A 27,669-nucleotide genomic window follows, 5' to 3' on the forward strand; every position below is an offset into this window, starting at 1 on the left:
GTAATGATTATTATTAAAAAAAACCGTTGATACCTTCTGAGGTCGCTCTATAGACTTAAAAACTTGTAAGAGCTTCCCAAGAAAATCTTCTCAAAAAAGATGATTGGTTGCTACCAAAAGGGGATTCTATTCCAAGGAGGATTATCTTAGTATATCTTAATTATTATTATTAATGGGTTGTAGGAAGTAGTATATTCAGCACGTTGGTTTGGAATGCTTTTAGTAAACTTGTAGATGATGTTAGGATCTATACCTGAGAAGAAAGTTAACATTTCTATATCCCTCCCACCAAATTGCCTGTGTTTCCTATTTATGTCTTTAATTAGGAAACATAGTTTCTATCACTTCTCCATCTTTACATATTCTACAATAGTCAGGAACACTGCCCATTTTAATATCAGATGTCCAATACTGCAGTGGCCAATCAGTATGCCTACCGCGATTCTAAGATCAGAACTGCAAAGTGATAGAAGGGAGCAGGATCTTCTTCTTTTCGAGTTTTCCATTTTCTTCCTGCTTATTTGATAAGAGACTTCTTGAAGAGACATAATAACTACTTGATTATTAGACATTCCCATTTCTATTTTTATCCATGAAATCATACATATGTCAATCTGGATAGTAGGCGTCCAATCGTCTCTAGATCTTCTTCATATTCACACTTTTATCCTATTTTTAGGTCAAATATCCAATAATGCGGTGGCAAAGCAGTATGCCTACCGTAATTTATAGATTATACCCGCCAAAGTAATAGAAGGGATCTTATTTCTCTTCTCGAGATTAATGGCCATATGGCCTAAAATACGGTTTCCATGAGTTATCTTCTTTGATGAGAGATTTGTTGAAGCAGCTAATATAATAATGTCTGACAGTATCAACAATCGTTAGATCAATCGACTGGGAACTACCTCTAGCTTATTCATCAGCCACTTTATACCCACCGTAATTTTTAGATCATACTCGCTAAGTGATAGAAGGGAGCTTATTCTTCCATTCGTGATGATAGGCCATATGGCACAAGATACGGTTTTTCCCACGGTTTTCAAGAGTTAGTCTTTCTTGATGAAAGACTTAATTTCGACTGGAAACTATCTCTAACTAATTCATCCCCTACATAATGGCACTTTACTTGACAGTAGAATACACCAGCACGGGCTTTGATCTAAGTTGAAATACTTTTGAAGAAAGAAGAACTCTTCATTGAATTCTGGAACACCTTTTGGTTTTTTTTAAAAAATATGTATTTTTTAGGAAATCCTTGGAAGTTTGTATTTCAAAGTTAGCTAAATTGATGATTTTATATTTCAAGAGAATAATTTCTGATAGCCTTTGTCAAAATGTCATCTAGTGGTTCTTGGCAAATATAAGAGCTCTTCATAGTAAGAATCTTCATTGGTTTTGTGGAATACTTTTGTGTGTAATAATAAAAAAACTTTTTATGATAATGCTTTCAAGTTGGTATTCCAAATATAGGAAGAAAATTTGTGTGTTAATAAAAGAATGTTCTTCTTTTTCTTCCTTCCAACAGCCTTCAAAAGATATTCCATGGATGAAAATGCTTTGAAGTTATTCAATAAATAACATACCATCATTGATATTCTATTGGTAGAGGGACCAGCCGAAAGCAATTCCTTTCAAAGAAGACATTTCATCTAAAGAACGGTTCTCTAAAATGAAGCCATTTACAGTGTTTCCTTGTGTAAAGTCATCTATAGTATTTTATCTTAGAAAAATACAGGAAAGTCTTCTTTTCGGTTGACCTAAAGCGCCATCCTCAAGAGCTTCTTTGTAATTTTGCTCGTAAAAGCGAAGATCGTGCCTTTTCCTTTGACGGCGATAATTTTCAAGTTTTTAATGTTTTTTAAGGTATTTAGGGCCTTGTTTTCCATGAAGATATGAACAAGAATGAGAATGGGAAAAATACAGTTCCAAACATGGTTCCAAATATGATTTTCATATTTCTGAAAGAAAAACCCATTTGAAATGGTGTTTTCTTTGGAATTCACACTCGTATCGTCATAAGGAAACCCGCTCTTTTCGTGTATTTCGTTTTTTTATTCTTATTTCTCATACTTTCTTGTTGGTTTATTTTTCGTTTCTGTATTGTTCTTTGTTTTCGTTACCAATTGTCCGTCCTTTGTTTTTTTTAATAAAAATTAAAAATAATATGTTTTGCTTTAATTTGTTTGTGTATTTTACGTTGAATTTTCTCTATTTCCAGCAAAAGCTACTTAAATTGCATTTCACAACGAAAGCAAATAAAAAATCAAGCCTTAATAAAAATTTTAACATATTTTCTTATATAAAATTATTATTTAATTTGTGATTTCAATTGTTTTAAATGACCTACACAATTTTTTAATAACACCTACAAAAAAACGTTTTGTCTTTGAAAAAAATTCGAACTTTTATTTTTTGAAAAAATTTATTTTGTGATTTTATTTTATTTTTTACAACAAAAAAACACTGTATTATTTTTTAATATTAAAAAGAACTATTTCTGGAAAATATTTTTGTATATATTTATGTTAAGATAAAATTAATACTCAAATTATTTTTTATAATTTAGAGAAAGAGAGAGAGAAAAAAACAAGAAACATCTATTCTAAAGTGTGCAATTATATAAAAAGGACTAGAAATAATATATTATTTATAAATAATATAGCAAATATAAGCATTAAATATATAAAGCAATTAATAAGACTTTACAATACTTTAACTCACCGAAATTACTCCTATTACAATTTTTAAATAATATTTAAATATTAAAAAACACAATAACAACAAAACATTAACTTCCAGTGGTAGATTACAAAAGTAAAATCAGAATATGAAAATATTTCAAAATTTCTCAAATCTATATGCCTAGGTCACATAGCAAATTGAAAAAAAAAAACAGAGATATTTACTCATCTCCTTGCCTTCATTAAATTTGGAAATTATCCTAAAAATTTGCTATACGACTTATGCTTTTGCAAATAATAAATCAATTTTAAGCATACATAACAAACTAGAATATTAAGCACAAAATCTATAAGCAATAAGAGGAATGCTCTGCAGATGTTTGCTGCATTTACCCAATATCATAACTCGTTTTGAAAACTAAAAGCAATTATTATTTTAAAAACTGTATTTTAAGTCAAATTATTTAGATTATATTTAAAATAACATAATGTTTTAAAACAAAACACGACTTAATGCAATTTAACGCTCAACTAAAAGGATTTACATGAAAAACAAAAATGAAATACATATTTACTTTTTATTTATAATATTTTAAACAAAACAAGATTGTGCAAAATGGAATTTTATATATGATTTAAAAATAAAACTAAGAAAATAATATTCAAACACAAGAAGTAATATATTTTTTTAATTAATTGTTTAATATAGAGGGTGAGATAAAGAAAAAACCCCAACAAAGTCAAAAGCCATAATCTTTACATTTTATTAAATTAAAGCAGAAAATATCGGAAATAGCATCAAATTTTAGAATAAGTTTAGATTTGTTCGAATTGGTCACCTTTGGCACGAATTATGTCCTTCAAACGGCCAATGAAACCGTCACACGCTGCCCAAATGTTTCTCTGTAATAATGTGGCCCATTCCCGGCGAAGCGCTTTCTTGACGTGATCGACACTTGGGCATTTTTTAGTGCAAACCTTGCTTTTCAAAATATTCCACACACAATAGTCCAGCGAATTGGTATCCGGAGATTTTGGTGGCCATTGTGCGCTGGAAATGAAGCGAGGAACCTCATTTGTAACTATTCATGGTTGGCGCGTGCTGTGTGCGATTCTGCTGAGTCCTGTTGGAATGTCCAAGGTCTGCGGCCAAAATGTTTGCGTTCCCAAGGCTTTAATACACCCTCCAAAATATTTCCGCTATAATAATCATCATTTATTCTGATACCACGGTCGATTAATACGAGCGAAGAGCGACCATCGACCGTTGTGGCTGCGCACACCATCACCATGGCCGGAGCTTCAGTTCTGGTGGCCAACCGAAGGTGCACATTTTCAGCTGACCTCTTTGGGAAGTAAACACGACCATTTTTTTGTTGTTTGTTTACAAACTGCTGGACAACGAATGTCTTCTCATCGGAGAAAACCAAATTCGGCAGTTCACCACTTTCGGCCATGCAAAGCAACTCTTTAGCTCTTTTGAGTCTTTCTGTTGCGGTTTAAGTTCTTCCACTTTTTTGGAATTTCAGTGACTTTAACCCGAGCTGATTTTTCAATATTTGCGATATGTTCAGCTCACGAGCCATTTTTCGGCCACTACGACGCGAGTTTCGACCATGTCGCTTCTTTACTTTTTGAACCTTTTCTGATGATGTTGCTGTTTTCTTCCGTCCAATTCCTTGACGTCGGGCTACGCTACCTACTACCAGTATCACGGTAACGAGCGATGGTAGAAATGACAGCAGTCTGAAGATGGTTGCAATTTTTTCATCTCACCCTGTAAATAAGAGGACCTGGAGGCAACCTTTTTAAAGACCAGTAGTTCTTCTCATACAGGAGCATAAGTCTTCTCACAGAAGACCAGTAGTTTTTCTCATACAGGAGCAGAAAGTCATAGAAGACCAAAAGGTCTTCTCATAGAAGACCAGAAGGTCTTCTCATAGAAGACCAGAAGGTCTTCTCATAGAAGACCAGAAGGTCTTCTCATAGAAGACCAGAAGGTCTTCTCATAGAAGACCAGAAGGTCTTCTCATGAAAGACCACAAGTTCTTCTCATAGAAGACTAGAAGGTCTTCTCATAGAAGTCCAGAAGTTCTTCTCATAGAAGACTAGAAGCTCTTCTCATAGAAGACTTGAAGGTCTTCTCATAGAAGACCAGAAGGTCTTCTCATAGAAGACCAGAAGGTCTTCTCATAGAAGACCAGAAGGTCTTCTCATAGAAGACCAGAAGGTCAGAAGGTCTTCTCATAGAAGACCAGAAGGTCTTCTCATAGAAGACCAGAAGGTCTTCTCATAGAAGACCAGAAGGTCTTCTCATAGAAGACCAGAAGGTCTTCTCATAGAAGACTAGAAGGTCTTCTCATAGAAGACCAGAAGGCCTTCTCTTAGAAGACCAGAAGGTCTTCTCTTAGAAGACCAGAAGGTCTTCTCATCGAAGGCCAGAAAGTCTTCTTATTGGAGGCATAAGGGCTTCTCATCGAAGGCATCTCATAGAATAGACAAAATTATCTCTTAACAAAACACCATATGGCCTCCATAACTTTTTCACATAATTTTTTGCAGATTTCAACACTTCCATCACACCCTTCTTCTAATTATTTTCCATACAATTTTTTTTTCATTTATTTTCTAAGCATCTAAAAATTTCTTATAATCTACAAACATTTCTTTCTTGTCATCATAAAGTGCTCATCAGAACATCTATTGATTGGTGGTACGTCTATACCAAAATCTGGCACGAAAATCGTCAGAACATGTTAGGAATGCCGGCGAATTTGGAGAGTGTGTTATAAAACGCACCGGTCCATTGTGACCCAATGACATTAAATTCAAACGGCTGCCATTGCGAGAATTCCATGAACACAAAGATGTCGTAGCTTCATCGGGGAACAGGACATAGTCTTCGGTGTGATTGAAAACGGCTTGGGTATTATGCTCCTGTTTACCGGTGGTTCCGGCACCAGTGTATGTCTGTATCGGACGACTTGTGCACAGTTCCCAAAGATATACCAATGAATTTTTACCCGAGGAAAGAAGATACTAAAAAAAGGAAAACATTTTTTAATTTGTGTTTAGAATTATAGAAGTGAGTAGTACTACTTACCTTTCCATTCCTTGTAAATTGTATGGAAAATATTTCCGCACCATCATGAGCATCCGGTATGGTATTAATACAACGCCCACTAACACCATCCCATATTTTAATACAACCATCAATGCTTCCACTGGCATAAATTTTGGCTGTGGGTGCAAAAGCCACACAAGTTATGGAACCATTATGATGCTGTGATCCAATGGCACTGACAAAGCACTGTGCCGTCTGAACATCATAAAGCCTAAGCAGCGAATGTTCCGTACCAATTGCCATAAAATCTCCGGATGGATGAAAACTCAAACATGTTACCGGTTCACAATCGGTGAAGACTTTGTGGGCTTTCTTCACCGAAGGTTTGGCAATGTCAAACAATTTCACTGTGCCATCTCTCGAGCCCGAAGCCAATATATGCTCCTTGGGATGGAACTCCAAATAGGCCACTTCATCCGTATGATCGTAAAGGGTACGTATAACAGGATGTCCTTGCTGTTCCCGGCCAGTGTCAAGTTCTTCTGGAGCCGATTTGGCCAGCATACGTTCTACATCAAGAATTTTTATACTAGCATCTTGACTGCCGGTAGCCACCAGTGTACCATCATGACTGAAGGCACCCGCACGACATGAAGCCTTGTGTGATGTCACATATGCAGTCTCATACGATGCTGGTTCGGGAGCCATTGCAGCTGCATCGGGTTCAAACTCCAAATCAATGCAAGGCAAAACATCATCCTTAGGGGCGGGTTCTTTGTCAGACAGAGCCTGCATGCCGGCAATCATGACATGTAGAAGACGCTCACTCGGTGTACACTCGTCAGCCTTTACCAACATGGACAATTCCATGGCAAATTTTTCCAAGCCATCATACATAAGCTGGCTAAAAGTAAAAGAGATGATTTATTGATAATTCCCAGCTTTGGAAAAGTTAAACCATAGATGATTGACTTACCTGATAATGAGCCGGTAGAGAATTTCACGGTTTTTAACCAGATTTCGGGGATCTAATATTTGTATATCGCGCATTGTGCTTTTTTATTGGTGATCTTCGAAAGACGTTTCTATTTCAGGATTTGTTTGCAGGAGTTGTGTCGTTCCGAAACACAATGTGGACAATCCAAACGATACAAATTAGAATAGTAAAAGGAAATGCCTGATAAATATTAAACAGAAAACAAAACCAAATGCCGGAGTTTACGTATGGGAAGAGGCAAACACAGAGACGTTACGAATGTGAGTGTGATGTATAATAACCGACAACAGCTGAGAATAGGGATGGATAGGTTGGGTGGTTATGGGAAAAACATGAATTTATATACAACAGATTTCAAGCATTAGTTTTCAAAATAATAAATTTTGTTTATATGTGGTCACTATCCATATTTACACTAGGCGAGTTTGCTTGAGGCAATCTTTATCTTCTCATTTGAAGTTTCCTCTGCATTAATTAAACCCAAAAAACGTATAAGGTATTGCCAATACAACTCTGATTCAGGGCAATTTGCCCTTGTTGTTGTTGTTGTTTTATTGAAAAAGCGCGAAATGAAATAATGTCTATTGCGTCTATTTGATTCACCCTTTTTTATTTTCTTTCAAGGGATTGACACTCTCATTTTACCGGGAGATGAAATCTGCAATGACACGTAAACGCAGGAAATATTGCAACAAATTTTTTGCTTCATATAATTAAGTCTTATGGGAGACTACATCTCCTAATCTATTATACCAAAAAAGTTAAAATAATATCAAATGTTAACTTACATTACTGTCACTCGTCATACACTTTACGCCACAATTTAAGTATTACTACTCTGACTGTCTCTCTGACAGTTGTCATTCGAATGATTCTCTCTCGCTCACAGAGGCAGCACGTGTAAACATTTGTTCATTTGTTGATATAGTTGATTTCTTAAATATTACGAGGATAATTTATTAAATTAATAATTTTACAATGAAAATTCGTAGAAATCATCGTCAAAAACGTTATCGTTACAATGTGAATAGGAAAACATTGAATAAAACCAGATCTTCGACGGGTAAAATCAAAGAGTAAGTAGACAACATACGAGGCATTTGTATGTTCTAATGACATGAACACTTTTTTCAGTCCTGCCTTTAAAAAGCTGTGGGAAGACTCCAAAAGACCCGGTACCAATTTCAGTGAAATGGGCCTATGCGTTGATCCCAATAAATCTGTACCTATACCAAATTTCAAAAAAGATCGTTTGAAAATAACTAAAATTGTCAATGGGTTTGAAGAAGAGGAACTTACCGAGGAAGATGTCAAACCCGTGCCCAAGCGGGGACATGTTGTCAATGAAATGGAGGAGATGGCCAAACAGAAAGCCGATTCGAAGTTTAGGTAAGTTGTAATTAAACTAAGTTTTCTTCCATAAAATGTTTTTAATATGATTTTCTTCTTGTTTACAGATTACCCAAGGGTGTTGTTAGCCACATTTCGTATTTCATGGACAAATACAAATTCAATTACAAAGCCATGGTTACGGATCGTCGCAATCATGATCAATGGACCTGGAAACAATTTCGCATGAAAATCAAACAATTTATGAATGTTAAAGAACAATTCAATGCCTATTTGGAAAAAAGAAATTTACCCTTGGATAAAGAATTAGATTGGGAAGAATATAATTCTGATAGTGAGTGGCAGTAGATCTAATTGGCATTGTTAGCGTGTAAGTTTGTTTATTATTTAGTTTAGAATAATAAATTCCAAAAAATAATTGTATGCAGAACATTGAAGAAGTAATTTTCAAGGAACGTCGTAATACGTGGTAATGTAGTTCTCAATTTTTATGAGTTAAACACAATTGCAATCCGGTATTGGAACCTTGTTGGGTTAATAAAATATTATTCTAATGGATTTGATGAGTTTCTGGTAAAATTTTAGAAAAATTATTTTAAATCTTGAATTACGTTAATTACCTTTTTTCTTTTTAAAGTGCTTTAGAATGCCATTCATTTCTCATAAAGAAATATATGTGATGTGTTATAGAATTCCAGACTGTTTTGGGTGATTATCGAAGATTTTTGTTTTCTTACAAAGAACCAAATTTTTATGAAGCATTTCCATTCAGTTTGTTTTGGTAAACGTGGGTCTATTTATAAGGCGTTTGGAGGAAAGGCAGTTATCTGTTTCTTTTAAGAGAGTAGTGAAAGGGATAATAGAACGTCGATATGACACCTTAAAAATTTTCAATATTACATTTGAATCCTTTAAGGGAAGACTAAAAGAAGTTATAGTAAAGATAATGTAAAAAAGATTTATAGAAAACTTGTTGATTTCTTCTATTCTGTTGTACATTTTTGGTGAAATATGCATTTTTAAGGAATTTCTCATAGAGATCAAAATGGCTTTATTGGAACAATTAAAACAAGTAAAAGTGATACCAAAGAACTTTTCTAGGGACAAATTGCAGTAAAATCAGGTGGAAAGTGGAACTTCATATTTAACTCCATATATGGAAGATGAATTCGGGCATGAAACTTTCGCAATAATGTAAAAGCGTTTCGATTTAGATTGAAGGTCCAACATTAATAACATGAGAAAACTTTTATTTTTTTTTATTAAATTTACAAAATTGTTGGAATCTATGTCAATATTTTAATAAAAACCTCTTTCTAGTGGATAAACTTAAATGGGGTCCTATATTTGTATTTGCAAGGAATGCTTCAAATCGTGTTCCTTGGCTGTTATGTCGAATATATAAGAAAATTCTTCGTCCAAATGGATCTGAAAAATAGCTTTTCCTTCTGCGTTAATCTCTATTGGTTATTTAAATAAGTTAAAAAAGGATTAGAAATGTCAACAAACTATCCCTCCATTCAATGACATACAAATTAAATATATAAAAAATGTAGCATACTTTTAGGAGTAAACCAAATTTATTTTCCATATTAAACCCGATTGAAGAAAGTGTTACAGAACATGATCCAATCACATTGGATTAACTATTCCGAAGGACTAGAATGGCAACAAATTTTATAAGAAGTGTTAAAGATTCCTATCTATCATCGATACGGGTTTTACCTATGCGTGTCCTTATGGTCCATTGAAATCTCCAATAAAAGCTAAAACAGCGCATTTAAAAGGCGTTAAAGGAAATATTACTGGACGTATAGACATTGGTGACAATAAACCCCAATTTTCTGCTTTTAGATCCAAGTGCCCAAGTTTTTCAAGGATTCGAATAAAAAAAGTCAATTTTGTTTCCCCATTGTAATCACATTAGAGAGCAAGTAAACTAAGGAAGAACCTTAAAGTGAAAACAGTGTATTTAAAAGATGTTAAACACGATATTACGGGACGCATGGTCATTAGTGATAAAAACACCACATCTTTGCTTTATTTTCCAAAACCGCAAAGGGATATTTAAAGTGCCCCAATAATAAATAAATCCCTTTTATTATATCGTATTACTTTTATTGTTGTTTTTATTTACGTTTTCTTTTTTGGTTTTTTTAAGAATGAAGCACATACATTTATAGTATTTCATTAATTTTAATTCTGTGTTGGTTTTTTTTTTCTCGATATAATATGAAGTTGTTGTTGTTATTCGATTTTCATAATTATTCCTTTTGTATCCCACATTTCGCTTATTACAAGTTATTATGTCTTGGCGCGTGTGTGTTTGTTGTTGTATATTATCATCATCGCATGTGATTATATATATTTGATGGATAGGAGGATACTCCAAAATAGGTTTCTCTAAAAGCCTGCACATTCATTACAAAAAAGAAAGACAGAAGATCTCTTGGGTTTTTTTGAGCCAACATTGTTTGTTTTCAAGATAGTTCAAACTGCTTAAGCCAAGCCGCATTGGGTGGTTGTTTTTTGTTTTCTTTAGTCGACGAGTGTAAAAGTGTAAATGTATTTTGTTTATTGTTGGTTGTTTTTTGGTTTGGGTGGTTGTGGTGGCGGTGTATTTAAAAAAAAAAATAATGTTATTAATTAAAATAACTTAAGTTGGCCAATTGGTTTGTTAAAAAAAAGGATTCATATTCTTTTTCATTTCATTTTTTATTCAAATATTTATTATGCACATAATTCATTTTATTTCCTTGCGCATCGGGGAAAAATAATCCTTAGAAGTATTAGTTCTTTTTTTTTTGTCAATATATTCCTTAAAGGGATACCTCTTCAGATTAAATCAAATCACATTTTTTGCTAAGCAAAATTAAATTTTCAAGTTATTTTTTTAAGCAAATAAATTAAAAGTTAAAAATTTCGATTTGGTATTAAAAAAAAAAAACGTTTGATGTTATGACATGAAAAATGATGAGTGAATGCTGTGATATTTGTATGGCATTTGTTTTCAAAAATGTGTTTCTCATCTGTTAATTTTGGTTATTGAATTCCAGACGAGATAACATATTGTAAGTCATGATTATAAGCCATTCAAAATAACCCAATTAATTGGCATTATCCGATGATGATGACAAAACAAGGAGAGATCTTGTGGTAGAACTTGTGTGCGGCGGCAAGAGAATGATGTTAATGGTGATGATGACGACGATGACGATGAAGATGCAGCCAATGATTTCCTGCGAAACGATTTACGATGTCTGTGTAAATTTAGATACAAATAATTATAATAAATTAGGAAAAACTCTATAAAAAGTTGTATTAAAATGCTTTCCAAATTTTTAGTAAAATCTTCATAATTCTTAATAATGACGATGTGATTGATGACGATGATGAGAGTAATAATGATGATGGCCATGATGGGTGATTGTGAAAGTGACTGTAAACCAAGTGTATAGGATTCAAGGAATGCTGATGATGATGCTGTTGTAGGTTTGTTGTTATTAGGAAGTAATGTCTTTTCTATGCTTCTAAAATGATTATGAAAATATTGAAGGCTGCCAGTTGTGGTAGTAGTAGTGGGTGAGTATTTTTGGAATTTGTGTTTAATATCCAGTGGAATAAATTGTGATGACTGTAGCTGGTGTAGTGTAATTTTTGAATGATACTTATTGTTGTTGTTGTTTTTGTTATTTTGGTTGTGGTTGTAATAATCACTAAATGTTGTTTGAATAATTTTTATAATATTATTAATGTTGTTATTGTTGTTAATGATGATTTTTTTGCTGTTGCTTTTTTTGTTGTTGTTAATATTAGGTTTATATTTATGCTTATTAAATGAGTTTTCTTCATATGCCATCCATCCATTTGGGAGCAGAAATTGATATTGTTTTTCATCTTCTGGTTGTTGTTCTTGGTGTGGTGTAACATTTTGCTGTTGTTCTTGTTGTTGTACAAATTGTTGCATTTTCTTCTGGCTGCTCCCTAGTTATTTCTTCTTTTGGGCCTTCTCAGCGGCTTTTGTGACTTTACCCGAAGTCGTCTCTTTGAATGTCACCGATTTAATGACACCCACAGCAACAGTTTGACGCATATCGCGTACAGCAAAACGTCCCAATGGTGGAAATTCTTGGAAACTCTCCACACACAACGGTTTGGTGGGTACCAGCATAATAATGGCTGCATCACCCGACTTAATGGCCTTCGGATCGGTTTCCGTGGTCTTGCCGGTACGACGATCACATTTCTCCTTGATCTCGGCAAATTTGCAAGCAATATGAGCTGTATGGCAATCCAATACCGGGGTATAGCCATTGGCAATTTGGCCAGGATGATTGAGGACAATAACCTGTAATGAGAAATTCCAATTACATTTAGTCCTGGAATATATCACATCAAATACCAACCTGGGCTGTAAAGTCAGCAGCACCCTTGGGTGGGCAATTCTTAGAATCGCCAGCCACATAACCACGGCGCAATTCCTTAACCGAAACGTTCTTGACGTTAAAGCCTACATTGTCACCGGGCAAAGCTTCGGACAGAGCTTCATGATGCATTTCCACCGACTTGACTTCAGTAACCAGATTAACCGGGGCAAAATTGACCACCATGCCTAGGAAAAAAAAAAACAAAAAAAAAAAAGAAAACTTTTGTAAATGCAAGGGATATGAAGTCGTCAAACACATTTTCTCTCCCTCTCTCTCTCGGCAAATCTCTCTCGCCGAATGGCATTTACTGTGGATACATACAAAGAGGCGCCCCAATTGCCAAACAAAAACCCCACAGCCACACATACACACGAAAATAATTAAAAAGGAAATAATAAATAAAAAATAAAAGAAAAGGCACTACAATAAGCAGCACCTCCCTTTATTCATCTACCCCCACAAAACCCGACGACCCACTTTATTAACTCTCAAATTAACTTACCTGGTTTTAGGATACCAGTTTCAACACGTCCCACTGGTACTGTACCAATACCACCAATCTTATAGACATCCTGCAATGGCAAACGCAATGGCTTGTCGGTGGGACGAGATGGTGGCATAATAGCATCCAAGGCATCAATTAAAGTCTTGCCCTCAACTTTACCCTCTTTACGCTCCACGGTCCATCCCTTGAACCAGGGCATTTTATCCGATGGTTCCAACATATTATCACCATGCCAACCGGATATGGGTACAAATGCAACACCGGCCGGATTGTAGCCGATTTTCTTGATGTACGATGAAACTTCCTTCTTGATTTCCTCATAACGTGCCTCGCTATAGGGTGGCTCGGTCGAGTCCATTTTATTCACACCCACAATCAATTGTTTGACACCCAATGTAAAGGCTAACAGAGCATGTTCACGCGTCTGCCCGTTCTTCGAGATACCAGCCTCAAATTCACCGGTACCGGCAGCCACAATCAAAACAGCACAATCGGCTTGCGAGGTGCCGGTAATCATGTTCTTAATGAAATCACGATGTCCAGGGGCATCGATAATGGTCACATAGTATTTTTGTGTCTCAAACTTCCACAGGGCAATATCAATGGTAATACCACGTTCACGTTCGGCCTTTAGCTTATCCAATACCCAGGCATACTTGAAGGAACCCTTGCCCATTTCCTGGGCTTCCTTTTCGAACTTTTCAATGGTACGCTTATCAATGCCGCCACACTTGTAAATCAAATGACCGGTAGTCGTCGACTTGCCCGAATCGACATGTCCAATGACCACGATGTTAATATGAATCTTTTCCTTGCCCATGTTGAAGTGTAGATGTCGTAGAGGGAATTTCCGGTTTTACTCAACACAAAAAATGATGAAAATAAAAGAAATTACCGTCGGTCTATTTGCTTTACGAAGCTATTGTATCGCTAGATGCTGGAAAATGGAGAAATAAATGAAAAGGAAAATTAGGGCTGTTTCAGTAATTAATTTAATTTTTTACTAGTGAATGTTAAATGAACGTTATTCCTAAGGTTGGTTTTTGGTTTGGTTTCTTTAAAACCCATATACTGCCTGCAATGACAAATCCAACTTAGAACTCTTCCCAAAGAAAGCTGTATTCAGGTTGGCTGAATAGATTTCCCAAAAAAATGTTTTCACATTAGGTAATTAAAATTTAAATAGAATTTCTTTAAGGGAAACCAAAATAGTTTTCCAAAAAAAGCCGAATTGAAAAGTGGCTAAATAGCATTCTTCCCAAAGAGAACTGTATTCCACCTGACTGAATAAAATGTTCGAATCACCCTAAAGAGTAGAATTTTTCTTAAAAAGATGCTTTATTCCACTGTTTTAATTGGATGATGCGATACATCTTACTTTCTTTTTTTGAAGGAAAAAAAGCGAAGAGAACAGCAATTTTTTATTGAAAACATTTTTAAGCTTGGCTGAATATCAATTTTTTGGGATGTTATATTAAGACTGGATGCTCTGAAACATAAAGCCCAGCATTGCTATCATTTCTATTCTTTTTTTTTGCGTAGTATAAAATGATTGAATCGTTGATTGTAATATGGTATTTAGAAAAATTCTATTAGACTTGGCCATAAAAGCTAGTTTGAAAAATGCAATGTCATATTGGCCGGTTATTACAGCCTTTTAATAGATAAAAAATGATGTTTTCGGACTAATCAATTTTTGTTCTTTATTACAAGTTTCATTTAAATATAAACTATCCGATAAGCAAACGGTCAGACCATGGTACAATGAAGAGAAGGTAGGTCAACTTTGAAAAAATTGCAAGTATAGAGGTCTACCTGTTTGGCTTGTAATGTCAGAAATAGTATCAAAACAATAACAAAATCAAACAACTTGTTGCATTTATTTTGAATAAATAATTGAAAACCGCGAAAACTGAATGAAAGGTCAACACTTCTTTTCAAAACCAGGTTCTATATATCTCTAAAGGATTATTTCGCTACAAAAACTCTAGATTTTGTCGATGCATACGATGAAATAAACATTTTGAAAACACCCGAATTTGAATATTTTCTGAACAATTTTTTTGTTATTGACAAGAAAACACATACAAAAACAAATAAAGATGACATATTAAGCCAAGAAAATAAAAAAATTGAAATCATATGGTATCATAGCCCTACCTTGATATCATTGTACCATGGGTCAGACCATGGTACAATGATATCAAGGTAGGGCTATGATACCATATGATTTCAATTTCTTTATTTTCTTGGCTTAATATGTCATCTTTATTTGTTTTTGTATGTGTTTTCTTATGTGGCTTAATATGTCATCTTTATTTATTTATGTATGTGTTTTCTTTTCAATAACAAAAAAATTGTTCAGAAAACATTCAAATTCGGATGTTTTCAAAATGTTTATTTCATCGTATGCATCGACAAAATCTAGAGTTTTTGTAGCGAAATAATCCTTTAGAGATATATAGAACCTGGATTTGAAAAGAAGTGTTGACCTTTCATTCAGTTTTCGCGGTTTTCAATTATTTATTCAAAATAAATGCAACAAGTTGTTTAATTTTTTATTGTTTTGATATTAATTCTGACATTACAAGCCAAACAGGTAGACCTCTATACTTGCAATTTTTTCAAAGTTGACCTACCTTCTCTTCATTGTACCATGGGTCAGACCATCTTCCTTTTATCTTTAACGTAAACTTTACTGAATTCAATTGTATCTATTCAAATAAGAAAATGGGTAACGAAAATCGTTCCTGAAGTACGGAATAACTATGGCCTACTTTAGGAAAAGTAAAGGTTAAAGTTCACTATTAATAAGTTGTCAATTTTTTATGACAAAGTCAGACACAGAAAAGTTTCGGTCCTGCATTTTTTTAGGAGTAAACGTAGGTGGGAAGCGAAATGTCAAAAATTGTTGTAATATGCTCTCACAGAATGAATAGAAAATCATTTCGAAAATATTGACGCTCTCAAACAGCTGACAAAAATAAAAGTTGAAAGATTTGCGAGTTTGCCCTTTTTTTCTGATGCATTTCAATCAGACGACAAAATTGTCCCTTTCGTCTTATTAGAAACATCAGATACCACGTGGTCTTGAATTGTATGAAATGTCAAATTCGCTATTTGACAGACTTTCCACCTTTTCTCGCCCAAATTCGTGGTGTAAAACGTTTTTAAAGAGAACGCACAAATTGTTGTTTTTATAGAAAAGTTAACATTTTGTAAGTTTTTGTAGTGCGGGAACTGGAAAATATCAGACAATTTTTAGTTGTGGACCATAACTAACATGTCCCTACTTAAGGTGGGAATACATAAAACGCTTATTTGACAGGCTTTCGTAGAGGAACAAAGGAGTTTCAGATTGACTTAGTTCGATTTTGACCCTAAGGTTAATAAGGAATGAAAGCGACACATGGATACACAAATTGAGAAACTAATAAAGGTTTCCGATGCATAATGTACATTTTTAGTGCTATCAAAATTTTTAGGACAGGTTTAAACTTTCCATAGGTGAGAGTCTTCGCATGGCATATTTTGTGACATATCATATCACATATCATTCGAATCTTGCCGTCAATTTTCTTTATAATTCGACATCAATATGCCTAGCCATGATGCCAAGCTTCTTATGTACTCACACCTTTACTGTTGAAGATGGCTAAAAAAAACAGTTTTTTTCTTGAGCTGACTTTTGGTATGTTCCAGAACTGCAAGAATGTAAAAGGTTTTACTACGACAATCGATTTTTCTTTTAGGATATCGGAACAAATTTCAAAACTACTAAATTCTTGCAGGTTCTGGAACAGAGCATTTATGATCTACTTTCTTTGTCAGTCAACCTTAAATTATATTTTCCTGTGATACCACATTTTCAGATATTTCCTATTTCATTAACAATTTACCATCATTGCCTTACAGTTTTCAAATAATCAATTGTTTTTTCGGTTACATCTTATTATAAATTCCTCTTCGATCAAAGAATCCATCATTTTATTCGTGTTAATATCCTCTTCTTTTTTAAATATATGAAAAACTTTAACCCCACATAACCTCACATTTTATGTAAACCTTAAATTATATTTTCCTGTGATCGCACGTTTTCGGATATTTCCTATTTCATTAACAATTTACCATCATTGCCTAACAGTTTTCAAATAATCAATTGTTTCTTCGGTTACATCTTATAAGAATGTCTTCTTCGTTCATCTGAGCCATTGTCAATGAGCAAGTTTGATGTGTGGCCCGAAATCCCACTAAAAACATAAATGAACATGTCACTCCACCCGTTTTTGTTATTTCCGGTTTGCGTTAACAGTTATACAAAGAATCCATCATTTTTTTGTATTAATATCCCCTTCTTTTTTAAATATATGAAAAACTTTAATCCCACATAACCTCACATTTTATGTAAACCTTTAATTATATTTCCCTGTGATCCCATGTTTTCTGATATTTCCTATTTCTTTAACAATTTACCATCATTGTCTAACAGTTTTCAAATAATCAACTGTTTTTCTTTTACATCTTATTAGAATTTCTTCTTCGTTCATCTGAGCCATTGCCAATGAGCTAGTTTGATGTGTGGCCATAAGCCCCACCAGAAACATAAATGAACATGTCACTCCACCTGTTTTTTGTTATTTCCGGTTTGCATTAACAAAAACCATGTTGGATTAACAGTTATGGAAGCCATCATTTTTTTTCCTTGTTAATTTACTCTTCTTTTTTAAATCTGAAAAACTTAAATCCCACATAACCTCACATTTTATGTCTGATAAAATGACAATTTGAAATGTGAGAAAGAAGTAGTGTCTCAACATAACCTCATCTCCTTAGAAAATATATCACAAAGCCGAATACGGCTATGAGTGTACCGTTATTTTATAAATTTATATGTATGTATATATTACTGTATATGTATGTTGTGTGTATGTATGTGTAATTGTCTGCACTTGTTATAGATATTCAAATCATGCATTTGGGGAAGGGTTAGAGAAAATACTTACACTTTTTATATGCCGCTTATTACAAAGAAAAGTAGCACAATTAACCGTTATTTGCTGGTATACCCAAGAAACTAGTCACCAAAAGCACTGGAAATATATATAAAATAGATGGAGACACTTATGTAATTTACAATACAGTAATTAAAACAAAACTTGATTTTTTTAAATATAAATTAATTAAAAACAAAAGAAATTGCAAATTCACTTTGGCATAACTATTTTCTTAAGTGGGTTTAAAAAATTACTTTGTTAATTTAAATTTAAATATTTTCACAATTTTCCTTTAATTTAAATAATTATTTTATTAAAAAATAATAACAATTATTACCGTTTCTATATTTTTTTAATTAAAAAAATAATATTTGTGCACTTTATACTGCTGCCGTTTGCTGCTATTGGGAGATTCTTTGTGTTTCCGTAAGTCTGTCTGAATTGGAAATGTTCAAAATTTTTGTTGGCTTTTTCCTCGTTAAAGTCTAGCGGTGTTCGTGATTTTTCTCTATACGGGAAATCAATAATTGTTTATATGTATGTGTGTTTGTGCGACTGTTGGAGGGAAAACTCTCTATTTTATCCCCAAAAACGAGAGAGCAACACCACCAACCATTTGCATTGCTGCATGGCTCAGATCCCCTTTCCCCCCAACAAAAAAAAGTAACCAGCAAACTCATGCAAGAGAAGGAAGAACGAAAAGGGCTCATCCTTGCAGCAGACCGGTGTCATGAATGAGGCCGGTATATGTTGGCATGTGCATTGGAAAACCGAAAGAAGAGTTCTTAAGAGCAATAACTTCGTGTTAATCGTCATGTTCTCGTTTTTCTCAAGCTCCCTCACTCATTCAATACCTCGAAGAAAATTGGCCATGTGTTTGCTGTGGCTACCGGCAGAAAGCAAGTAGTTTGCAAAGACGGAAAAATCAATTTCCATAATGATGCACGACCAAAGCACATTCGTTATTCGTCGTCGGCAAAGCCGATGCACAAAGTTGTTTCTTTCCCTTAGTTGAAAATTGCTCTCTCTCTCTCTCACACACGTTTCCGGGTAGCTCTCTTTTTGCTGTACTTTATTTAGGGTGCAGTTAGGTCCATGCTTGGAAATGCCATTAAAGACAACATTTTTTGCACTCCCATAATGCATGCACTCATTTGCGCATTGCCTTAACACAAACCGTTTGGGATTGTTCGCCACACGACGACCACTCACTCTGTTGTGTCACCAAAACACACAACAGCCCTCCTCACTGGATGAAATTTCCTTTTTTCCTTGGCTTTTATTAACGGTCTATTCTTGACATAGTAACAGCATAGTTTCCCCATTGTGTTGGTACTGTTCCTTGTTGTTTCATATGGCTTTAGAATTGTTTTTTTTTTTTTTCGGAATTTAATTTTAAAAGTGTATATAAGGATGGAACGCAAGTTAGTGGCAATGACTAAAAGTAGATTTAGATTTACTAAATCAAGTGGATTTCAACTGTCAATTCCATTACGTATACGTCAATGGAATTTGACGGCTAAATTCCACACAATTTAGTAAGTCAAACAACAAATTTATAAGAAAAATCTATAGCGTGAATAAAACAAAAGAGGTAGACTCATTTGCTAAATCGAATAAGGTAACCCTCTTCTGACGAACTCGACCTTGTCACTTTTCAAATAAAACTTACAAAATATTTTACCAAAATAAAAAATAATATTTTCGGCGTTCCTTGGGACACAAAAACAATTATATGTTCCATATAAAATATATTTAGCTTGTCTTTAGCTTAAAATTGTAAAAATAAAGATTTTAAACCCTTCATCTAAAGGAAACTTTCTCAGTGCTGTTAGCTCATGTCATAAAGATCATAACCCTGAATAACCATCTGGAAAAGTTGGCATCTTCATAATATCTGCTATAAAGCTTCTATGGTAAAAACATGGTAGAAATAAGAGGGTAAAGTCATGCAATCATATGTATACAATTTTTTTTTTTCAAAATTATTCATTTAACATCATCTCATTGTCAAAATGTATATTTATAATTCCATTGAACATTCACAAATCAGAGATGGGAACCTGATTTCCATGCAGTGAAATTTGACGAGCTAAATTACAGAAAATGCAATGATGGGAATGTTTATTTGAAATGATTTTACCTTCTTAATTTTACCATAGGTAAAATGAAATCTTTAACTGACAATGTCGTAAATGTGGCTAATGTTTCAGTTTTCTGTTTTAAATTATATTCTTTTTTGACGTTTATACCCTCTAAAAGGCATGGAATTGGCTAAATATTTGGTGTGAGATATATGTAAATTTATTGCAGCTGTACGCCAATATTTAAGGAAGAACTACGAAAATATAAATTTGATAATGAAGGACATCATATGTTATCGCATGAAATTACCTTTGTAATTGTATCAAGTATATAATTATATCTGTCATTGACAAATTGTATACAGTCACAAATTGTACTCAATGGTAAAATTCAACTCTGGTTGAAGGCAATTTTTTGCAAACGATTGTTTATATACTTTGCTTTAATCGTTTCACTCAAAATGTTTGAAATGAAACGTTAATTTACAAACGCATTGGTAAAAGTAAGTTTACATACTAAATCTCTATCCGGGATAACCTCTATCCGGGATAATCTCTATCCAGGATAACCCGGATAATGGTCCAATCACGATAAATTCAATTCATGTTTTCTATAGTCGAATTCATTGTGATTAATTGATTATCAGGGTTAAATCGATATTGTATGTATATGTACTCTAAATTAAGAATCAACATTAGAATAACTCAGGGTTTTTCAATTTTAATTCTTTAGTTGAACTTTATAATTACCCTCATTTTCATACGACCTTCATCACACTGAATTTACTTTGCTTACAAGGAAACTCGTTTCATTTCATTTGTAACATAAATTCGACATCTTCACTGCAGCTGTTGTACACGGCAACCGTATTGCAATTTGCATTTATGTGTAAAACTCGCAAAATAAACATGTGTTAATCAAAACAACAACCTGCACCGCCTCTCCACACCAAGACTTAAAATATAAGTTTTGAAATTTGTTGTAACATGTGCAAATTTTTATATTTTATTAAAGAGATCTTTGACCCAATTTCAAGGACGATATAAAAAAATCTTTTTTTTTAAAACATGTGGTCATATGGAGGGATGATCATTAAACGCTCTTCAATCTGACATCTAATGGGAATTTATATTATGAGTAAAGCGAGGTAATATTTTTGTTCGATGTTATAGATCGCTTGGGAATTGAGAATTAAAATGTCTAATGTAAATTTTTATCCAACCGTACATTTATCATCCGCCTATCTTTAAGGAGGAATAAAAATATTATATTTTGGCTAATAATAGTTCAGTTTTCGTACAGCAAAAGACCAAGCTGTCAAAAATTATTGTTATATGTTCTAACAGAAAAAATAGTTGAAAAAGTATGAAACAATAATGAAGCTGTCAAAAAGCTGATGAATATAAAATAGCAAGCATAGTACAATAAAATAAAAGTAACCTCATTTCAAAGTAGAATTCCAAGCTCTGCATTTTCCTTTTTAAATTTTGAGGCATTAAAAACAGTTTTGATTTTGTGTGTATACAATGGATTTATGAATATAGATTTTAACAATGAGATGTTGTCAAATGTATAAATTTGAAAAAAATGTTAGCATATGATTACATGGCTGTACCTTCTTAGTTCTACCATGATAACAATGTCGTTTGTAGATTTTTTGATGATTTTCAGACGACTTAAAAATGTAACAAAATAGTGTATTTTGTTTTGTATTTGACAGATGTTGGCTGGAATTAAGACGTTTTTGGCTGTAATTAAGACAGTTTGGGCTGAAATTAAGACATTAGGGGCCAATCGTCAAATTTATAGCATTTTCTGATAGGAGGATTACTTTTGTGTCGTCTTGTATACTAAATCCAGATTTTTTCAATTTATACAACAGAAAAAAATGAAATTATTAAATGTAAACGTATTCTATACATAAACATTATGGCTCTATCAGACGATAGATTTTTATATACGTAGTGTCAAATTTCGCATATGTAGAACTTGCACATATCGTGTGGTACATGGATGACATTTCATGACTTTTGAAATACATGAGTAAAGTACATACGCTCTTTTCGATCACAGCGAGCCCTATTTTTATCGGAAAAATATAATTTAATAAAAAAATGTTGTTTGTTTGTTGTGTGAAAATATAGAAAATTAAATTTGCAGTAAAAAGTCATCTATAAAGTACTATCATTTCTTAGACAATACAATATATCCATGGTAGAATTAAGAAGGTCAAGTCATGCTTTCATATTTTACAATTTTTTCAAAATTATTTATTTGACAATATCTCATTGTCGAAATGTATGTTTTTAAATCCATTTTAGTCACACAAATCAGAGATGGAAACCTATTTTCTATGCATTGAAATTTGACAAGGTATGTTACAGAAAATGCAGAGATGGGAATGCTTATTTGAAATGACTTTACCTTCTTAGTTTTACCATGAATATATCAAAGAAAATAAAAAAAAAACATATGTAAGTGTGTGATAGCAAGAATTGTGAGTCATATGCAAAATGACAATTTTTACATACACACGGAAATACACATTAATAATAAATGTGACAGCACATATGTAGTAAAACCATTCCGTCTGATAATGCTTTAATCCATGGAATTGACAATTATCTCAGACAATTAATGCTAGGAACACAATTGGAGCGAACGACGAATTTTTTCGCGGCGTATGTTCGTCGTCAAAAATAAAACACATATGTGTATATGGAAGTGCACACAATCACGGCACCGGCGAAAATTTCGTCGGTCGCCGCGAACTCAATTAGCTTTATTTCTATTTCATACGCCGGCGACCGGCGAACAAAACAGTACAAGGTGGCCATACTTGTACGAATTTTATGTGTTTTAGTAAATAAAGTTACTTTTTACTTTAAAATTTGTTATGGTCACTCTACTATCTGTTACTCGTATAAAAAAAACATAATTAATTTGTTTATTTATTTGTGTACTTGCGCCTGAGTGAAGATGGATATCAGTGAATTTATAATAGAGAAGATGGACATAAGTGAAATTATAATAGAGAACGTAAAGAATTATGTGTTCTTGTATAATTCATTGTAGTCAACAAATGAGCAAAAAGTAAACAACTTCATCAGCTGTTTTTTAATTTCGTCGGTATTGTGTTCCATACGACGAATTTTCGCGGCTCATTTTGTCGCCGCGTAGGGCGAAATTCGTCGTTCGCTCCAATTGTGTTCCTAGCATAATGTGAGAATACATTAATGACGAGAATACATAAAACGCTTTTTTGACTGGCTTAAGTCATCGGCTGGCTTCTTCGGAAAAGAACAAAGGAGCGTGAGGACAAAATCGATCTAAGTCAACCTAAACTCCGATAACTTAATGCTAGGAACACAATTGGAGCGAACGACGAATTTCGCCCTACGCGGCGACAAAATGAGCCGCGAAAATTCGTCGTATGGAACACAATACCGACGAAATTATAAAACAGCTGATGAAGTTGTTTACTTTTGGTCATTTGTTGACTACAATGAATTATACAAGAACACATAATTCTTTACGTTCTCTATTATAATTCACTTATGTCCATCTTCTCTATTATAAATTCACTGATATCCATCTGCACTCAGGCGCAAGTACACAAATAAATAAACAAATTAATTATGTTTTTTTTTTATACGAGTAACAGATAGTAGAGTGACCATAACAAATTTTAAAGTAAAAAGTAACTTTATTTACTAAAACACATAAAATTCGTACAAGTATGGCCACCTTGTACTGTTTTGTTCGCCGGTCGCCGGCGTATGAAATAGAAATAAAGCTAATTGAGTTCGCGGCGACCGACGAAATTTTCGCCGATGCCGTGATTGTGTGCACTTCCATATACACATATGTGTTTTATTTTTGACGACGAACATACGCCGCGAAAAAATTCGTCGTTCACTCCAATTGTGTTCCTAGCATAAGCCAGTCAAAAAAGTGTTTTATGTATTCTCATCTTAAACGCTTTTTTGACTGGTTTAATTAAGCCAACGGCTGGCTTCTTCGTGGAGTAACAAAGGAGTTTTAGGTTGACTTAGATCGATTTTGGACCCACACTCCTTTAGTCTTTTTCCAATTTTTCAGAGACGGAAAAATTGATTAACAAACTTTAATAGCTCGTTAAAAAGGAACAGAATGTACTTTGATAATATAAATACATAAATCTTAGCATGACAATTATTCTATTTAACGTATATTTTCGTAAATCAATTTAATCATGATAATGGGTGATTCTAATTCTTTACTTCTATTGAAAATATGTTAAACAAATCATGTGACTTTTAAAATGGGACATTATAAAATGAGGTGCTAGGTTTCTAAGACTTTCCATTTCCTCATATTTTGCCAAAGTGTCAAGTACCTTACTCGGCTAGCAATTATTCATACATTTTTAATTAGGTAGACACAATCTGGGATACTACCTACAAACATGTTTAATGATGTTTAACCCACTTATGAAAATAGTTCCTATAAATGTAAGATATTTCGTGTACGAAATTCGAACCATAGATATTATTTCGAGACCCTCTTGAAATTTCAGTTGAAAAGATTCTGAGCTTCCGCAATGGAAAAAATGTTATACATACATACTTTTTCCAAAGAGGTCCAATATAGAAATTATTCCTGGACTTTATCAACTTTGAATATTGATTTTTATTTTTTTTAATCTAAAGAATCGGGGAATTTCACAACATTTCATTCATAATTGAAATGAAAAAAATAGACTCACTTATTTCCGGTTAGATAAGTAGGCGCACATAGTCAGCATATATTTTTTGCCACATGTCGCCATATTGAATTACGAAATCGTGACACATCTAAACCTTTTTTAAGGAAATTATTTTTAAATGAAAATTCAGTATTCTTGACTTTAAAAATAAAATACCAACCAAAATTGTATATCTTTTAATTATTTTTTTAGCAATTTGCAAAAAAGAAAAGATTCACATTTTTCACACCGGCCGGTAAGTACCTGCATTTGGCATTTCATCATATATATATATATCGATATATATTATATGTATCATATAGACATGCACTTTCTAATACACATTTTTTTCACTTCCATTTAATTTAAAAAAAACCACAGCCGATTTGAAAAAAATATTTCAATAAATTACTTACCACTTAAAAGTTTCGAGTTATTTTACTACGTTTTAGAATAGATGTTTGCAATTTCTTTAGAATTTTTTACGATTTTATGAGAGATGCAAATTTTTGCGTACCACTTACCTCGAGCACAGAAACGGAAAGGCCGATTTTCACAATGCCCAAGATGCACATGCGCTGGAAAGCGCATCATACCCACAGTCTGTGACATCGTCATCCGCATACACATGTAAGTGTAATACACTGGTGGGGTGTGTGCAGTGGGCCGGCGGGTTGGGATGGCATTCGGTGTGGATGACAAAAAGGCACAAGTGGTGGCCACTAACATCAATAATCTATTTGTCTCCCATATGCCATTCAACGACGGTGTCAATGTATGCAGCAGCAGCAGTAGCAACAACCCATGAAATGAACGAGTGCACTATACTTAAATTCAGACATTTAAAAAAAGCTCTGGCCCTTTTTGGCCTAAGTGTAAGTGGGATAATTTCTTTGCGCTTACCCATCCATTGGAAGTGCCAAATGAAATTGTCAATCGTGAGCAACAGCAAACATTTTACAAAAACTACAATGGAATGCATTTTGCCATTGCATTTGTCGTTAGGCGAGACTTTGAAAAACTTTACAAAATTTAAATTAAAAGTGTAACGTATATTTATAACAGTCAATTTTGTAAAATAACATATACGCACGTTTACAGAAGACAGGACAGCAGTAAATGTAAACGGCAGTTAACAATGGAGATAAATCATGGTAAAAGAATACAATGAACTGTCAAAACCATTTTAAAATTAAAAATTTTGAAAGAAAAATTATTCAAATTTGTAAAAATAAAAGTAAAAATTATAACAATTGTTGTCGTATATCTATTATAATCTACTATCTATATTAATCTACTTATATTTGAAAAAAATGTTAAAAATTTTTGACATATCAATGTTTATAAATGGGGTTATAAAGGCACTATGAGGCGATATGTTTTTACATTTGTAGTATCAAATTTTCCATATGTTGAAGCGCTACACATCGTGTGACACATGCACATATATACTTTTTCGATCACAATGAACCCTATTTTCATCGGAAACACATAATTTAATTAAAAGATTTATTTGTTTGTTGTCGGTAAAAAGTCATCCATAAAGTATTACAATCTTGACATACACATGGATAATAAAAGGTGTGTCTGGTTACTTTTCCTGCAGGAACTGTCCAGCAACATCTTTCTGAGAGTGTAAGGTAGTTTTATTCTCTTTTGCAAGGAAAATGCGAAAAGTAAACCGACGGTATTCCAGCAGAAACTTGCAACCAATCAGCTGATTCGTCAAAACCAGCCAATTTTTCCCCATTAAAAGAATTAAAAGATAGGAAGCACAACCAATTTTACAAGTTTTATTAATAAACAGATTGATTTGATGTGTTCCCCGGAATCCTAATGGCGTTTGTCTAAAAATTTTGGAAATAGTCTTTTATTTTCTTATTACATATTACTATTTAAGTTTTCACATTTTGTAAAGTTGTTCTCCAAAAACAATTAGTCTTGCTAATTCCAAAAAAAAAAAAATATTTTTTTGAAAAAAATATTTATTGAAAGCACAAAAACAAATAAACAAACAATAGAAAACATCTGATTGAATGTCGATGGAAGAGAAGAAGAGGAGTTGCAAGTGATTGCAAGAAGAAATTTGTCTAGGAAGAATTTACAAACTTTCACTGAAGAACTGTCAAAATTTCTCTCTCCGACTGCTTTCTTTTGCAGAACTTTCGGGTTAACGATTTGAAACAATTGTTACAAATTTTAGGGTAACCAGGCACAACTAATAGTGGCAGCACATATGTAAAACCATGGTACAATAAAAAGGTAAGGTAGAGCTGCCAGCTGATTACATATTTTTCATTCATTTTTCGCGCTATTCAACTCATTTTAAAAATGAGAAAAATATGAAAAAATTAAAACAACTTGTTGCATATAATTTTGAAAGAATCTGACAGAAAGAGGGCTTAGCCTCAGGGCTGTATTTCTGTAGTTTCACTAAGCTGTTCTGCCTCCTTATTGTACCATGTGTATAGCCCTTATCATGGTAGAATAATATAGGAAGACGCATCGACACAGCTTCTGGGACAATGAACTGTTAAACCAATTTTGGAATTGAAAATGTTGAATGAAAAATTATTTAAATTTGTAAAAATTGTTGAAAACAAGAATTATAATAACCTCCGAATGACCTCGTATAAGAATACATATAAAAATCTACTTATATTTGAAAAACATTTAAAATTGTTTGACATATCAAAGCTCCCAAGCGTTGATGCATCTACCTGTATTCTTCTGCCATGGCCCTTAAGGGCTAAGTACATAAGGCTGGAAATACATAAAGAGCATATTTGGCTGACTTAAGACTGGAAATACATAAAGTGCATATTTGGCTCGCTTAA

At 33.4% G+C, this 27,669-nt stretch overlaps 3 protein-coding genes across 4 annotated transcripts; 1 reads left to right on the top strand and 2 right to left on the bottom strand.

The window, feature by feature from the left end:
* Nucleotides 1-5,278: 5,278 nt before the first annotated feature.
* On the bottom strand, nt 5,279-7,023 carry LOC101896179 (cleavage stimulation factor subunit 1). The gene is made up of 3 exons (XM_005185276.4): nt 6,725-7,023; nt 5,788-6,652; nt 5,279-5,723 (listed from the first exon to the last, which is right to left on the bottom strand). Exons 1-3 carry the CDS (start codon nt 6,796-6,798, stop codon nt 5,385-5,387), a joined length of 1,278 nt encoding a protein of 425 aa, XP_005185333.1. The 5' UTR covers nt 6,799-7,023; the 3' UTR covers nt 5,279-5,384.
* A 584-nt stretch (nt 7,024-7,607) lies between these two features.
* On the top strand, nt 7,608-8,525 carry LOC101896353 (nucleolar protein 16). Its single transcript, XM_005185277.4, has 3 exons — nt 7,608-7,821; nt 7,880-8,134; nt 8,203-8,525. The coding sequence occupies exons 1-3, from the start codon at nt 7,724-7,726 to the stop codon at nt 8,441-8,443; spliced, it is 594 nt and encodes a 197-aa protein (XP_005185334.1). The 5' UTR covers nt 7,608-7,723; the 3' UTR covers nt 8,444-8,525.
* Nucleotides 8,526-10,775: 2,250 nt separating this feature from the next.
* LOC101896532 (elongation factor 1-alpha 2) lies at nt 10,776-25,374 on the bottom strand. Of its 2 annotated transcripts, none has more exons than XM_020037391.2 (5): nt 25,249-25,374; nt 18,031-18,117; nt 13,025-13,964; nt 12,502-12,707; nt 10,776-12,443 (listed from the first exon to the last, which is right to left on the bottom strand). In XM_020037391.2, the coding sequence occupies exons 3-5, from the start codon at nt 13,845-13,847 to the stop codon at nt 12,084-12,086; spliced, it is 1,389 nt and encodes a 462-aa protein (XP_019892950.1). In that variant the 5' UTR covers nt 13,848-13,964; nt 18,031-18,117; nt 25,249-25,374; the 3' UTR covers nt 10,776-12,083. The 2 variants fall into 2 exon arrangements, with proteins under 2 accessions (XP_019892950.1, XP_019892951.1); XM_020037392.2 differs by lacking the exon at nt 25,249-25,374 and adding an exon at nt 18,359-18,474.
* Nucleotides 25,375-27,669: the final 2,295 nt, after the last annotated feature.

This window comes from Musca domestica, unplaced genomic scaffold (genome assembly GCF_030504385.1).
Source record: "Musca domestica strain aabys unplaced genomic scaffold, Musca_domestica.polishedcontigs.V.1.1 24, whole genome shotgun sequence".
Taxonomy (NCBI): domain Eukaryota; kingdom Metazoa; phylum Arthropoda; class Insecta; order Diptera; family Muscidae; genus Musca; species Musca domestica.